The sequence below is a fragment of the Sciurus carolinensis genome, chromosome 5 (genome assembly GCF_902686445.1).
Source record: "Sciurus carolinensis chromosome 5, mSciCar1.2, whole genome shotgun sequence".
Classification (NCBI taxonomy): Eukaryota; Metazoa; Chordata; class Mammalia; order Rodentia; family Sciuridae; genus Sciurus; species Sciurus carolinensis.
In genome coordinates this window covers 15,989,726-16,005,230 of record NC_062217.1, presented here as the reverse complement: position 1 = coordinate 16,005,230, position 15,505 = coordinate 15,989,726, and the positions used below count along the sequence as shown (strand labels likewise).

The window sequence follows — 15,505 nt, the reverse complement described above, 5'->3', positions numbered from 1 at the left end:
TGTTTTGTGGGAAACATTTAAGAAACATCATCCCAGACATCTTTTCCTTCACATTTCTGATTCAGAAAGCAAAATATTTAGAACGTACAGGTTAGAGAATGCTACAATTAACTAATTATTATTAGGCACTCACTTTCTAGATGTCTGGTTCTGTTTTCTACCTTATCCACTGCATGTTATCATCACAGAATATCTGTATGGTAAATAATATTATTATTCCCTGTGTTAATCAACTTTCTGACACTATGACCAAAAAAACTGAGTAAAACAACTTCAAGGAGAAAAGGGCCATTTTGTCTGATGTTTTCAAAGGTTTCAGTCCATGGTCTCACGACCGCATCACTTTGGGCCTGTGGTGAGGCAGAACATCATGACAGGGAGCACGTGTCAGAGCAGAGCAGCTTACCTCATGGTGGTTGGAAGCCAAAATGGAGAGAGATTGGAAGGGATTGGGGACAAGGTATAACTTTCAAGAACATGCCCCCAGTGACCTACCCCCAAATAGGCCCCACCTTCTAAAGTTTCCACCACCTCCCAATAGCACCACCGGGTGAGAACCAATCCTTCAACATGTAATTCTTTGAGGGACATTCCAGATCTAAACAATAACATTCCTATTTGACAGAGGAGGAAACTGAGGCTAACAGAGGACCCTCAAAATATTGGCACAGCACTAAGTAATCCTCAGCTCCATCCATCTGCCACCTATCTATATACTTTCCCCGGATAGATGCAACCAGTTTCAGAACTTTAAATTCCATCTTTGGGTTAAAAGTCCAAATCTGCATCTCCAGGACTGACCTCTCGATCTACCATCTCTCATTTAATCTAAGACCTTCTCACTATTTTTCATCTATTTCCTCTCTTACTTAAATATTGGCATACTTAAACCCCTGGGCCTCCTGAATCATAAAACATTGTCTCTAACTATACCACTGCAGTAACAAACTCAGAAAAGTGAGATAGTCCCAGAGTTTCTGCATAAAAATTCCTTTTGTCACCCACCCCATGAACCCCATATTTTAAACGTACATTTTCTAGCTAACAGATTGCATGCTATCTTAGTTCATTCAAGCAGATATAGCAAAATACCATAAACAGTGACTCATAAACAACAGTTCCTCTTTTATAACCCCATCCGTGAGGACAAGTCCTAGTACCTCCCAAAGACCCCACCACCTAATCCCGTCACATTGGAGATGAGGTTTCAAAGGAGGAGTCTGGGGAGGACACAAATATACAGACCATGATTCATGAGTATTATGGTTTAGATATGTGGTGTCCCCTAAAAGCTCATGTGTGAGACAACGCAAGTAGGTTTAGAGGTGAACTGGTTGAGTTATGAGAGCCTTAACTTAACCAGTGAATTAATTCCCTGATGGAGATTAACTGGATGGTAACTGAAGGCAAGGAGGGTGCGACTGGAGGAGGTGGGTCATTGGGGGCATGCCTTTGGAGTTTATATTTTGTCATGGTGAGGAAAGCGCTCTCTTTGCTTCCTGGTGCCATGTCCCCAACTTGCTTCCCTCTGCCCCACTCTTCCGCCATAATGTTCTGCTTTACCTCAAGCCCCAAGTAATGGAGCCAGCCTTCTGTGAACTGAGACCTCTGAAACTGTGAGCCCCCAAGTAAACTTTTCCTCCTCTAATTGTTCTTGCCAGATCTTTTGGTCACAGCAACAAAAAAAGCTGACCAAAATATGTAGTAAACGTAAAAATTGTTAACTTTCCCTTTGTAGGTTATCTATGTTATGTGTTGGATATCTGTTTTTTAAAATGTATTCTCCATATGAGACAAATATGTCACCAAGCAAAAGCAGGGTAAGTTGATGTGTAGGTATATCTTGCAAACACTCTCATTAGTTTTGTAGAATTCAGAAAAAAAATACCTCCTCATCCCTCGGCTTGGAACTCCACACTAAAGAAATTTTCTTCCAACAATTCTGTTTTTCTAAGAGTATGATAGAATCTCTGTTAGGGGACCTTCAAGATAAGAAATTATTGTGACAAATTTTTATATAGGTTTCCACCAGATTATAGGTTAAGTGTTGGTTCCAAAATAATTAGAAGTCAGGTTTTCTTCTGTTTAGATCCTAGACCCAGCAGGCTCTGCAGTGAAGTGACCCTCAAAATCCATAGCCACCATAAATAATGGAAAGCTACTAGGCCAAATTAACTAATATGCTCTGTTATAATTAGCATCCTTCAAAACAAACAACAAAAAGAGGAAGGTTTTTCTGTTATGATGAAATGTTTCCCCAGAACACTAATATTCTTCCAGGTCATTCCATGTTCCTTTGATTTAGCTTTAACCCACAAAGCCAGATTCTTCCAGAAGAGTGAATTAAGAGGGTCTGTTAACTATTTCAGTGCCTGGATTCATGAAGTCTCAGTAAGGCCATTCCTACTGTTTTGCCTTGGGCTTTATATTTTTTAAAAGTCAGCTGTCATTTTCAAAGCAACCCAAAATAGCATTCTCAACAGATCCCTGGAGCTCTGGAAATGTTAATGCCCTCCATCAACAATGACCTTGCCATAGGGCGGTGATTTAGGCACTAGGGAGAAAAGAGCCCACTATCTTTATCACACGGGTTTACACCATCAACTTCAGAAATTGTGCGAGAGAATAATCAATAGCGTGTTAAAGCCAATCTCAAGGAATGCCAAGACAAAGTACTCCTGCTCTGCAAAATGCTGAGCTGAAGGAGAACTTTTGAATACGACGAAAGAGAAATTAGCTGTAGTGGCAAAGCAAAATGAATTGTGTCTCGAGATAAAATTTGTCATTGGGAATGGCACTTAAGGGCTCTCTGCGTACTTCAGTGGAATCACATAATATGCATGGTGAAAAATGCTTACTTTAAAGTTAAACAACAAGGAATTAAATGACAAAACCAGAACAAATGCATTGTAAATATACACATGTGAGTTAAGAATTTGCTCACAGAAATAGTCCAGAAAAGTTTATTTAAAAAAAAAAAAAGCTAGGAGAAAAATCACTCCCTAGGTATGAATTAGAAGAAACGAAAGTTAAACTTCATCAAGATGTCCTGAACATGTGACTCTATTTCTTGTAAATCCAGGTAAGGTATAATCTCTGGATATCAAGTATAGGGTAGAAAGCTTCTAAAGTAGTAAAAGAAATACTTGCACACTTGTCCAAATGAAGTCACGGTGGAAAAGAACCTGCATCTCAGTCCCTAAGTTCATTACAATAAGATGCTTGATTTCCCACGGCAACCCTAATTGTGACATGAACAGCTGTCAACAAAATTAGAAGAAATTGTCATTATGTGGATTCCACCCACATTTTCTTGCCCTATTTCTACAGCCTTGGCCCAGGAGAATGTTTTCAAAGCATTCTTCCGGTAGAGGTTTTTGTTATTCAGAGGGGGTCCCTCACAGTATCTGGCCATATAGTCTAGACATGAAATACATTTGTCATGATAACACAGATCCCACAGGGATGTTTACTGAATGCCAATTCATGTGTATGACAACGTCTGGGGCACAATTTGTTTAATCCTGAAATGATCCTGTGAAGTAACTATTATAATCCCCATTTTTAACACAGTCGATTCTCATTATTTGTTGTAGCAAGTCAATACAAACACTGAATTAGCAAACGCTGAACTGTTGTTCCTATGGGAAATATATAAGGTTAGGCTCCTAGGAGCCACTGGTCACAATGTTATCGTCAGCGCATTATTGCATGCTTGTTCTTTGCGTGTCTTTGTTTAAAGATACCTTATTTAATATATATGCTTGAATAACATACAATGCATGATGTTGAACTTAGGTTTGAATAAAGTTTATGGGAAACATATTTTCTCCACAAGACACATCACATTCTTTTGTTCTCAGGAGCACAATATGGTACTCAGGCCTATTCTGGGGAGTCATTTAAAAAGTGAAATCATTAAAAAAAATAAAATAAAAAGAGCACAAATATGTGATAATTGTGGTATTAGGTTGACCACAAGAAGGACGCCAACCCAGAAGGCAGAGAGCATTGCTTTGTTCAACATCAGGTGCGACAGGCAACTGAGGCAGCTCAGATTTGTTGCCCCTGCTGTTCTGTGAAAGTATTGTTGAGCACTGATTTGGAGATTATAAATAGATTTTAATGACTACCCAAATTTGCAAATTAAAAAATCTGCAAATAATGAGAAATAACTGTATATGGTAAAATTAAGAGTCATAGTGGACCAGTCTGTCTGGGTAATTCTTTCTGTCATGTTAGCGATTGTACATGTTTAAATTTCAAACTTAGAGTGTACTGGAGGTAAGAATTCCATGTAAATGACTGTACTGCACACTGCTGCGTCACTATTTTAAGAGGAAACTTTCTTGACAGTAGAATGAATCGGACATCACTTTCCTATGTTCATAGATGAATACAAGACCAGTGAAACTCTACATCTTGTACAACCCCAAGAATGAGATCCTAATTATAATAACTTATACTCATGTATGTATAATATGTCAAAATACACTGTACAGTCATGTATATCTAAAAAGAACAAATTTTAAAAAGTGAAAAATACAGGAAACTTTCTTCAGGTGGTTTTCTTTACCTTTCAATGGTTCTTTCCAGGTCTTTCAGGGATGTGGCCAGCCCAAACCTGCTCCAGCTCTCAGATCTGCCAGATCAGCTCCTGAAAACTTTAATACACGTTTTAGACCCTACAATCCTGAGGAAAGACCCACCACTGCTGCAGGCACAAGTTTGGACCGGCTGGTGAGTCCTCTCGGGTAGACATCCATTGTGGTCACTTTCAGTCACCAAGGTCATTCATTCATTCTTCTAACTAGGTTATGGGATTCCAAAACAGTTGGTTGTGAAAGTCATCTTAATCTTTTATCTGCTCCTGTTCTTAATTTGAATGTTGAAAAGTAATAGGACCTCTCTTTTAGGTAACTAATTAGATTAAGAGATCTTATAGCTATTAAATCCAATGGTGCAGTGACCAAATGTTCAACTTCATATTTCTTCTGAAATATTAATTTGAAAACTGAATTACCAATTCTTCCAGAGATATAATTATAATAGCATATGTCTTATTCATCTGCTTCAGTTCCTTTCTTAAAATGATTATTCAACTGATACAATGTTACTTTATTATGACTTCCTATATGCAAAGTTTTCTGTTTGAAAGTTCCTGCCAAGAAACCCTAAATTAATGTTGTACCCTTTTTTCTTTCTTATATGTCTTTAAAAAAGGTGGAATCCTTAGAAATAATCATTTTTTGAGTCATTTAAGAGTGTTTCAGTCACTGAATGGTATCTATCGTTAAGAGCAATTTAGTTGGAGAAAACGACCATAAACTTAGTAAACACAATTTTCTGAACGTGTTTTAAAAACCAAATTTGGCATAAAAAATTCAAAGCTCATAATTTCAAAGAAATACTGCCTGATTATTTTCAATTCAATTTCCTCAATTTATAGTACTATAAACAGTTTATATACCTGTAATTGTTAGTACTGCTAATGTTGCTTTGCCAATTATCTTGATGTAAAATTAACAGATAAAAACCTTAAGGTCATAAAGCATTTGAACCACATCTGATTGTGCCATATAAACGCAGATCTCAAGGGTTGTGGATTATGAAAATTCTTTTATTAGTTGCTATTATAAATTACTTTATGATTTGAGTTAATATCCTTCTACAGTGTAGAACTCAAAAGATTAAATTGGTTATGTTTGGCCTTGATGTAAGTACAGTTCAGCATTTCCCTCTATAAAAATATCAAATGTACTTACAACATAAAGGCTTATCCATGAAGTTTCAAAATGAAGGGGAAGGTATAGTCATTCACTGCTATTAACTTATTACTAGTATTGGCCAATAAAGTCCTCTTCATTGTAGGGTCTGGAAAAGCTATGATATTTGTAATCACTTCAGCCTTCTCCAGTACCTTGCTTACAATTTTAGGAAAAGTTTAAAATTAGTCTCCATTTTTCTTTTAAATAACTGATTAGCTCTGCCCAACAATTAGCCCATTGCTTTAAAGAATGATGGTTTTCCTTCGATTCCACGGTTTGGGATTTGCTTTACAAATTGCTTTGCATATATTTCTAACCAGAAGCACAAATGGTGATTATAGGTTTGGTCCTTTTCCTTTCATCCCCCCCATTTTAGTTGACTCTGATTTAATCATTAGGGTTAAAGCCTTTTGGTATTTTTGCAAAATCCAATATAAGAATTGGGGTACAATATAAGATGAATAAGTTTTATAGATCTGATTTACAGCATTGTGCCCACAGATAACAATACCGTATTAGTTACTTAAAAATCTGTTAAGAGGGTAGATCTTATGTTAAGTGTTCTTATCATAATAAAATCAAATTTAAAAAAAGAACTAAAACTAAGGTCCATTATGTGCTTAGTTCAAATTGCGTTGAATTTGATTAATGTAAAGGTATCTATAACAACTAGTGAATTCTTTTCCCTTTGAAACAACATAGATTACTCTTATCCCCAAGAAAAATAAACATCCACCCTTAAACTCTTAAGGAAGTAGATCAAGAAAAATATGTTTCTCAGGACAACAATATTTATGCAGTTTAGCATCATCTATGTAAAGTATCAACACTTTGGGAGTGTCACATGATGTTTAAAATCTAATCAATATGAAAATTGGAATTTGAACCTTTTATAGAGACACTTCATTGGTAATCTTCTGGAAATCCCCAAATGAAGGGGTCCTGAAAAACACTAGCAAATAGCAAACTGATCAAGGATCTTCTATTTTATTCACCCCCCCAAATATATTCTAATCAAACTTTTTATTAAACTAATTAATGATGGTTGATCATCAGACCATAAAGAAAAGCCAAGGGACCAGACTCAGTACATAGGTATCCAATTAACAAGCCAGTTTTATTCTCTGGCAACATATACTATTTACCTCCTCATAGGTGTGAGTTCAGACTATGTAAGTGAAATTTGAAGTTTTATTCACTTTTTAATTGAATTAAATCCTGATCCCTTCCCAAATTGTAAGAATTAGCAACAGCCAGCTGAAGGCCTACCTGAAGCTACTTTCCTCAGCTCCTAAGAATCAGAGGCTATTTCTACATCAAAAGAAGCTATACCAAGGTTATTCTTGAGAAACAGAAGCCAGGCCTGAAGCTAATATCAGAGTTTCCATTGGCAACCACTGGCTCCCCAAGGCCTTTCTCCCTTTAAGAGTTCGGTACAGTTCTGAAGAGTAGGAAGTGGAGTGATCCAACAATCAGATATGATCATCTTCGAGGAGCAAGCCATGGGGAACGAGCCAGATGGGTCTGTTCTCCATTACAGCCCATTTCAACTGTTTATAAACAAGGCTCGGGTTACCTACTCCTGTTTTAATTTTCCCCTGAAAAGATGTTTCCTGAATATTTATAAGAAGCATGTGTCCCAGAAAAAGAGGATAATTGGGCAAGATTTCTCTTAATTTCTCTGTTTTAGCAGATAAAATGCTTCAGAGGCCAGCATCAAAAGAATTCTCCAGTCACCTCACCCTTTTGCCAAAATGAAAATAACATAACTAAGGCTCTCGGAATGTCACTTCTTAATACCATTTAAATTAGTACCTATGGTATTGGCTGGATCTGTTGGTATCTGTTCTTATATCTATTGTTGTATAGCTATTTTTTATGTGAACTCTATTTTTGACATCTGTTTTAGAAATGATGTTCCCAATCCCAAGCTGCTGCTTAAACTTATATAAAATAATTGAAAACATTCTCTTAAAAAACACATCAATTCCATCATTTAGCCTTTTTTAATATATATAAGGAACTTGGAAATTCCTTTATATCATTAGAAACCTTTCCATTGGTTCCTTGAGAGTTACATGGCCCTAAAACATTGTCAAGGTCATCCATAGCCTTTGCCAAGCTCCCCTAAAATGATCTTTGTTATCCAAGAATGAATGAACATATTTGTATAAATTCAGCTGTGATGTAAAGTCAGCTCATCTGAAAATAACAAACTTTTTTTCACATTTTTTATTAGTGCAGTATAATTGTACATAATGGTGGAAAATATAATCTTACTGCTAACAGCTATGATTTGTTACAATGTCAACTGATCCTGTTAACAGACTGGTTCTAACATGTTCCCATGTTCCCTTCTGCCAAAACTCACCTAAGCGCCCCTCTGGCCCAGTTGAAGCTTAAAGATTTTCATTTAAATAGGCCAGAGGTCATTTTTTACACTCAAAAAGAGATTGGTTCTCTTCCCTTTCCTTAATTTTATACTCTGAATTCTCTTAAATAATTTGATGGAAAACTATGATATTATATAAAGTTCCAATTCACTGGTCACATTGAGTGCAAAAATAAATCAGAACAAGGTAGCTCGATTTTTAAGATCCAAGCATACAGAGGAGTTTTGAATTATCCTCTCCAAAAGGCAATTAGTTGTATAGCTCAGAAATTTAGAGCACAATGGCCCAGAAAGCTCCCGAACACACTCGGGTGGAGACTTTCTGTGACTTCCCTTCGGCTCTTTCATTAGAGCAAAAATGCACTTTAAATGGTGTCCCTTAGAGGAATATGTTTTAAGAAAGTAAATTTTTTAAAAAATCCAGAGTTGGAAGTTAACTAACTCATCATATCACCAATAATTTACACCCATAAAATCTCCTGTGAGTATTCCACTCCTAATGGGTATGCAGATTTCTTGAACTGCTGGTTCCAAGGGAATTTGGGGCAGGGATGGGTGGGATGCCAACTTACAAAGCTGACCTTTATACCTGTGCTGTGCTATTGTGTATAGAATAATCTCTTTTTCTTTTTCCTTTAAATGTGTTTCCTCTTGCTTCCCAGAGGACGGTGTGGAGGACAATGCAGGATAGTGTAAGCACTGGTCTTCTTATTCTTCCTCTCATGCCCATTTGTCTTTGTACAGTCATTCTGGAGTGTTCTGAGAAACTCCACCTCCACTCTCCCTTTCCAAATGCTCTGGAATGCAGAGACCAGGGCATGTGGCCAACTTGCTCAGGAGTTTCCTTTCTGCTTGGTGTTTATGGTTACAACCATTTGGGTATTCTTTCCCAGTGGCAACATTTTCAATCTAATCTTTGTGTAAGCCTAGCTCATTTGGTGGCTGATTTAAATTCTATCCCAATGTTCAGACCATTGTCGTCTGCCTGAAAAACTAGCTCTTCCCTGATAGAATATATTGCCCTTTTCTTCTTGTGCTGAGCGAATAATTACCTCTCTAATAATAAGAACAAACCAACACCAGTTCTCATGCATAAGGAGCTAATTTTTCTATTAGCTGGGACATAGAGAATTTAAGGGGTTAAGAAATAGTTGATGGTATAGGCTATTTACTCTTTCTAATTTCTACTTGAATCTACTAATTTCTTTGAGAGGAGAGAAGGAGGATTGGATGCTAATTATTTGAAAGTGTTTGTGTTAGTTAACTCTTGGGTTATCTTACTTAACCAGATTGTTGTCTGGTCTGATTTTTACAATGCCATCCCACAATAATAACACTCCTTAATAAAGACTTGTACCCTATACAGTGTGAACCCAGGAGAGAAGATGACAGTCTCCCTAGGGACACATATTTATTCATGCATCACGCCTGTGACATCATGGAGCTCATGTCTTCCTGGCCTTAAATCCAGGCAGTGCTAACAATGCAGTGTTAAAATCCCTTCTTTAAAAAATCACTTGTTTCAAAAGGAAATTATCCCCTGAGTAGTATTCCATGTGTCATTCCATATCTCTGAGCTGAGGGCAATTTGGATGAGGTAAGAAAGTTAAGAGGTAAACCTGGAAAAGGAACATTCTGGAAGGGAAGACCTTGAAAAAGAGGCAGGAGAGACAGCTGGCCCAAGGCCTCCTGATGTTAAGTGGGAGTGGGAGGACTTTTCACAGGTGAACAAGTTAAGGTTCTGTTTCTTTGTTCCAGTCGATAGCTAGAATCGCTCCAGCTCAGAGTCTGTACCTGCCCATCCCAACACACTTCCTCAAGATCTCCATATTTACAGTCGATGAGCCGGTCCAGCCTCCTTAACTGATGGTCACCTTGACCCTCCTAGTTTTCCCCAAGACTTCCTTGACTATGCTGAAATGAATGCAAATCAAACTACCCATCCCCATGTTTGCTAGACTTCCCTGCTTGGCTCCTTTATCCAGGTCAAAAGAGGAAAAAAATATTCTCCTTTGGATATGATTCCTCCAAAAATAATCACAACTTCTGAAATTCATCGATATGCTCAGTGGCAAAAAGTATGTTGGTAAAATTATTGCATATAGGTTTAAGGGCTTGCAAAATACCATCAAGATATACGTTTGTTTGTTTGTTTGTTTTATTGTTTTTAAACAAAAGAGATGAAGCAACTAACATTCTGGCATCATTTCCTGTCCAATGGCTAATAAGAGTTTCAGAGTAAAATGCTGGTCATAAAAACGTTCTTCCATGCCTATTTGGGGCCATTTGGGTGTGATTTAGGAAGTCTTGGCTGTAAGGATTTGGGAAACTGTCTATTGTTCATTTTAAATTGCCATGGCATTTCCTTGTCACCTCAAAAGAGTCTGTATCCGGTGAGCTCCACTATTTTGCATTTCAAAAGGATGTCAGGCTGTATTTAAGAAACTGCTTTATTATCGAGAGCTTCAGTCACTGTTTTTATGTGAACCTGATTATTTCCCACCTTCAGACTGTGACACAGACACACAGACACACACACATACACACCCTCCATCTTCACTTGGCCTGAACAGCAAAAAGTAAAACTTCCATAACAACAGTAAACCAGAATCTCCAGTTTAATTAGTTTTCTAAAGATAAATGGGTCAAAGCCAGATTGGCTTTCAGCCTCTGCTGCAGCTGAATAAATTATGCTCCATTCACCCCAACAAACAAATGGCTACTGCTCAGTCCACTCCAGAGTGTAAGCTGCCCAGTCTTGCCTGAACCTGCTTTATCTATTTGCTGCAAAACCCCACTGGGACACCCCAGTTTCATTTTCAATGAACCCTTGGTAATAACAACTGCAAAAATGCAGTGAGCTTTCAAAGCAGGGAGAAAATAAAAAAACTTTAAAACCAAACCACCCAACTTATTTGGTCTCGGTCTCTGCTCTTCCCCAGGCAGCATGAGCAGCATGTGGTGGCAGGGACGGTTGCCTGTCATAGGCTCCTTTCCATTAGGAGGCTTGTGGTTGATGAGGCCCAAGTGGGGAATATCATAAGACACACATATAAAGTGATGGCTTATCTCCAGGACATTCTGCTTATTCCACAGACTTGAAGGATGCACAAATCTAATTCAGTGGTATACGCTGTGGGAACCTGCATGAAATGCCTGCCCCTTCTCTGGGCTTTTCAGCTCTTACCCAATGGACAGTGGACTATTTTTACCTCCTTGGGAAGCTCTCCTTTCAGGCATATGGAAGAATAGTGAGAAGCGGAGGGTCAGAGACTCTATTTCAACTCAGACAGAGTTGTGTTTAATTGCATGGGGTTGTATACCACGGGGACAGAGAAGATAAATCACAGTTCTGACTGCAAACTTCCTGGGAGATGCTAAAGCCCATTCCACATCACTGTGTTAGGACTCATTCAGAAAAATCATACAGATCTCAACAATGAAATAAAAACATGCCACCCATTTTTAAGGGGTAAAACTTTTGCACAATTCACGTTAGGTGTAAGTGGACTGAAATCATTTGGGGAGTCATTTACCAACAAAACCATTTTCAACTCTGGGTTAAACTCTCCTTTGTCCTCATAAACATTTAAGCAAAAGCTTTGGTGAACTCCATGTCATAAAAATGAAATGTTACACTTTCAGACCCAAAATAGGGCTATTACAGATTTATATCTATTTTATGGGGTGTTGATATGCTTACTTTCTCCTTCAGACTTTTAAATTTCTTTCGGAATTCCTAAACTTCAGCTAAAACTCAAATTGACACTTCTATAGTTATCAATCAGCCAACAAATGTATTTATTGAGTTCTTCTCTGTTGCAAAGCACTTAGTAAAACCAGCTGCCACATCCCATCTCCATCACAGCACGTTCTTAGTGCTGGTGTCATCAAAAGGCAAGGGATACTGTTTGCAAAAGACATGGCTTTTCAAATCAGTTATACATGCTATGTTTCCTCCAGGGACAGTACCTCTCGTAGAGCTTCATAAACCATTAGCATACAGTAAATAGGAATTTGATTTCATATCTAGATAGCCTGCACCAAAAAAAAAAAAAAAGTAGAAAGCATATTAACGAATGAATAATCATTGACAAAATATGCAAATTGAAAGCATTAAACATCTGTAGCATCCTTGATATAGGCCATGTCTAATGGTCCATTTTCCCTTCTTAAGCTAGAACTTTCTGCCTGAATCTTGAACAAATTAAACAGAAACTTCCTTGTCAGTTATAAACTTGCCAGATGAAAAAGTCCATCTGCACCCTCGTTTGCAATGTTTCTGACCTTTATTGAGCGATGTAATTGGTGTTTTGGTGCGTTGATTATGAAAATCTGAATCGGCAAACCACAGGAAACTGCTCAAATTGTACTTTTTAAAATATTTGTTCGTGGAACACATCGGTTGACATGGACATTTTATTAAATTACTGAACAGCTTAAAGAACCCATTCCTTGTCATGGAAAATCTGTGGTCATTCTTCCTCCAAGCTGTCTGAGCCATTTGCACTACAGCTCCCACATGTGATATTCATGCTTATGAGAGATAGAGCTGAAGAAACGAGGTATTTCATAAATACTAGTTTTGATGTATTTGCTGTATAATCAATCAGCCTTTAACCTACTCTGGGGCCTATGGAATACATTTTAAAGCACTGGGAATTTGGCTATTCCCATAACATACTTGGACACTCTTTACTGCTAGCAATAAACCTCAGGCATAAACATTGTAAGGAAAACCAGACGAAAAGAAACCTGTTTGAGTAAAAAGTGACTTCCCTTCCTAAGTGTGAAAGGTAGAAAAAGATATCTGTAATACAATAATTTTATTACTTAAACTCATTCAGGGTCGTTAACGTCAAAGGCCTTGACTTCATGTATATTTTCTTATGCCCCGAAGATTAGCCAAACTATTCAAAAGTAAAGTCAGGTTGGTAGAAAATGAATGAACCAGGAGCAGAAGCAGCTCCACTCTACTTCTGGCTAACAGCTAATCTTTTGGAAGGTGGCTTTGTGTAATATGTTTAGAAGTTTTCCCAGTCTGCGTTGATCTGGTTGGGCCCGAATGGGCAAGGCTACACCTATACAAACAACCCCTAAGGGGTGCACAGTAGCACAAATTTATTTCTTGTTTTTGCCAAGTACCCACTGTGGGGTGGGTGTAGGTTATATACACATGATGTCACCCCACCTCCAGGACCTCAGGCAACAGAGCAGCCATTAGCTGGAGTTTTGCCCCGTCACAGTGCTAGGGGGAAAGGTGACTGTTACTTGTCCACTTGGAAGGGGCTCATCATACCCTTTACATCCCCACAGCTGAAGTGAGTCCCATGACCATGGCACCCTTCCTGTCCCTGTGTGTCTCACACATGTAGAAAACATGCATGTGGGTTAATGATACACTGTCCACCACAAACAGTCTGTCCAAGTCAAGAGTTTTAAATGAAAAATCTATTTCATCACACTTTCCAATTCTCAGATAAACCTTACATGAAAAAGAACAGAAAAAATGTCACTCATTCACTCAACAAATATTTATTAGCTCTGACATGAGCCAAGGATGGGTAACCAGAACACAATCACAGAGTTCACACACCTGGGCAGAGGACAGACAAAATTAACCATCATTTAAATCAGACCAGGCACAGGTGAAGATTGTCACACAATCTGACCTTTGGATGGGCCTTTGAAGGAATTAACATTAAAAAATTTTTTTAGACTCCTAGGATAAATCCAAGCCCTTATTACAAAAGGAATATCCACATGGCTTTAGTAAACCAGCATCTTCTTTCAAGTCAATGGATATTTAGAACTAGATGCCTATTAAGTCTATCTGAACTTTGAATTCAATCATAATTCTGTCAGAGTTCCGGGTAGAAGTCTTACCCCAAATTTGAAGACAATATCTCAAAGAAGGACATAAAGTCATTACCAATGAGTAGAAGAAAAGCAACCACAGAAAAACAGAATGAACAAAAAACTTCTTTTATTTCTGAGATTTAAATGTCTTTCAGATCCAGGCAATGAATATTAAAAGAGGCTTCAATGTTGCATATGGGAATGTCGCTCTTATAGGACTTCATGTCCCCTTTGCTGAGGCTTAGCAGTTTTTCTGCTCTTCTCCTTTCTGAGTCAACCTGGTTGAGCAAATCAAATTGTTCCCCCTTTGTCTCTCCTTCATACATCATCATTTAAGATTACCAAGAATTCATGTTCTGGAACCTGCCCTTGTCTTCTTTTACAATATCAGTTTATTTCTGAACAGCATTCATGAAGGAGAACACTTTTTACAGGTTAATCAGGGAAATTGCACCCACTGACAGTCACCGCAAACTTATCGATTGCAATGGAAGTCTCAGGAATGTGTGTCGCTGGCTTCTGCGTGGAATGATTTGCAAAATCCAAGAGCTTTGATTCAGTTCAAAGAAGAATTACAATACAAATTCATAAATTATTTATGTGTAATGAGGCAGGAATCCAATGACTTTGTAAGTTTTATTCTAAGGGATTTTGACCTCAGAACAGTCCCCAAAGCAGCTGGCATTCATTTCCGTGAAAAATACTCATCTCTGCACTTGAAAAGCTGAGCGTTTCCTTTGCTTACTCTTTGCAACTCCTTGAGTGTTAGAAAAAAGGGCTTGAACAGCTCTGGGAAGAAAACACAAGCTGCAAACTGTCTTAATTGATCTCCTCACATAAAATCCAAAAACCCAGAGGCTATCTTTAGTGCAAGACATGTCCACACGAAAATGTTTCCAGTTACTTGGAAAAAATCAAATCTTCTATATACAACAGACTTCAAGGGACAAGGACGATTTCATTAGGCTTTTCATGGTGAGGGTTCAAGTATAGGAATCCTCGTCCTCTCTTTTGTTAAGGCTTCTTGACAAAGTAAATAGAATCAGAAGCTCTTGATAGTATTTTCATTAAAAAAAAAAAAAAAGTTTCCCTTCTCCTTGATTTGGGGGGTGAGAAGTAAAATGAATGCTGGTGAATTTTTTTCTTTTTTCTTTGATGAAGCTGACTTTGGAAACTTTGATCAGGGTCAGACAAGGAAGGGTCTTTTTTAACTACCCTATACTCCTTGGGTCCATTACAACAAGTGGAATTGTTACACTTATTTACCAAATCATAGTTGAAGTATGCTGCTTTTGTACTAATGTCTGTGAAGCATCCCAGGTTGTTAAATTCAGGGACAGTTGGCTGTTATAAGTGAAATGTGACCAGGGAGTTCCAGGACCTCTCTTTCTCCCACATCTTACCCGATCGTAACCATTACCCTCCCACAGAGCACTCCAGGTGCTCTCTGCTTAAAGGAAGATAAAGAGAAGATAATACCATCCTT

The 15,505-nt window shown here is 37.9% G+C and overlaps 1 protein-coding gene across 2 annotated transcripts in view; it reads left to right on the top strand.

The window, feature by feature from the left end:
• Positions 1-15,505, top strand: part of Gpc6 (glypican 6) — a 1,078,957-nt gene that overhangs the window by 980,487 nt on the left and 82,965 nt on the right. For both annotated transcript variants that reach the window (XM_047552639.1, XM_047552638.1), the window contains one exon: positions 4,597-4,740. In XM_047552639.1, coding sequence (XP_047408595.1) covers positions 4,597-4,740 — 144 coding nt within the window. The remainder of the gene's footprint in view (positions 1-4,596; positions 4,741-15,505) is intronic.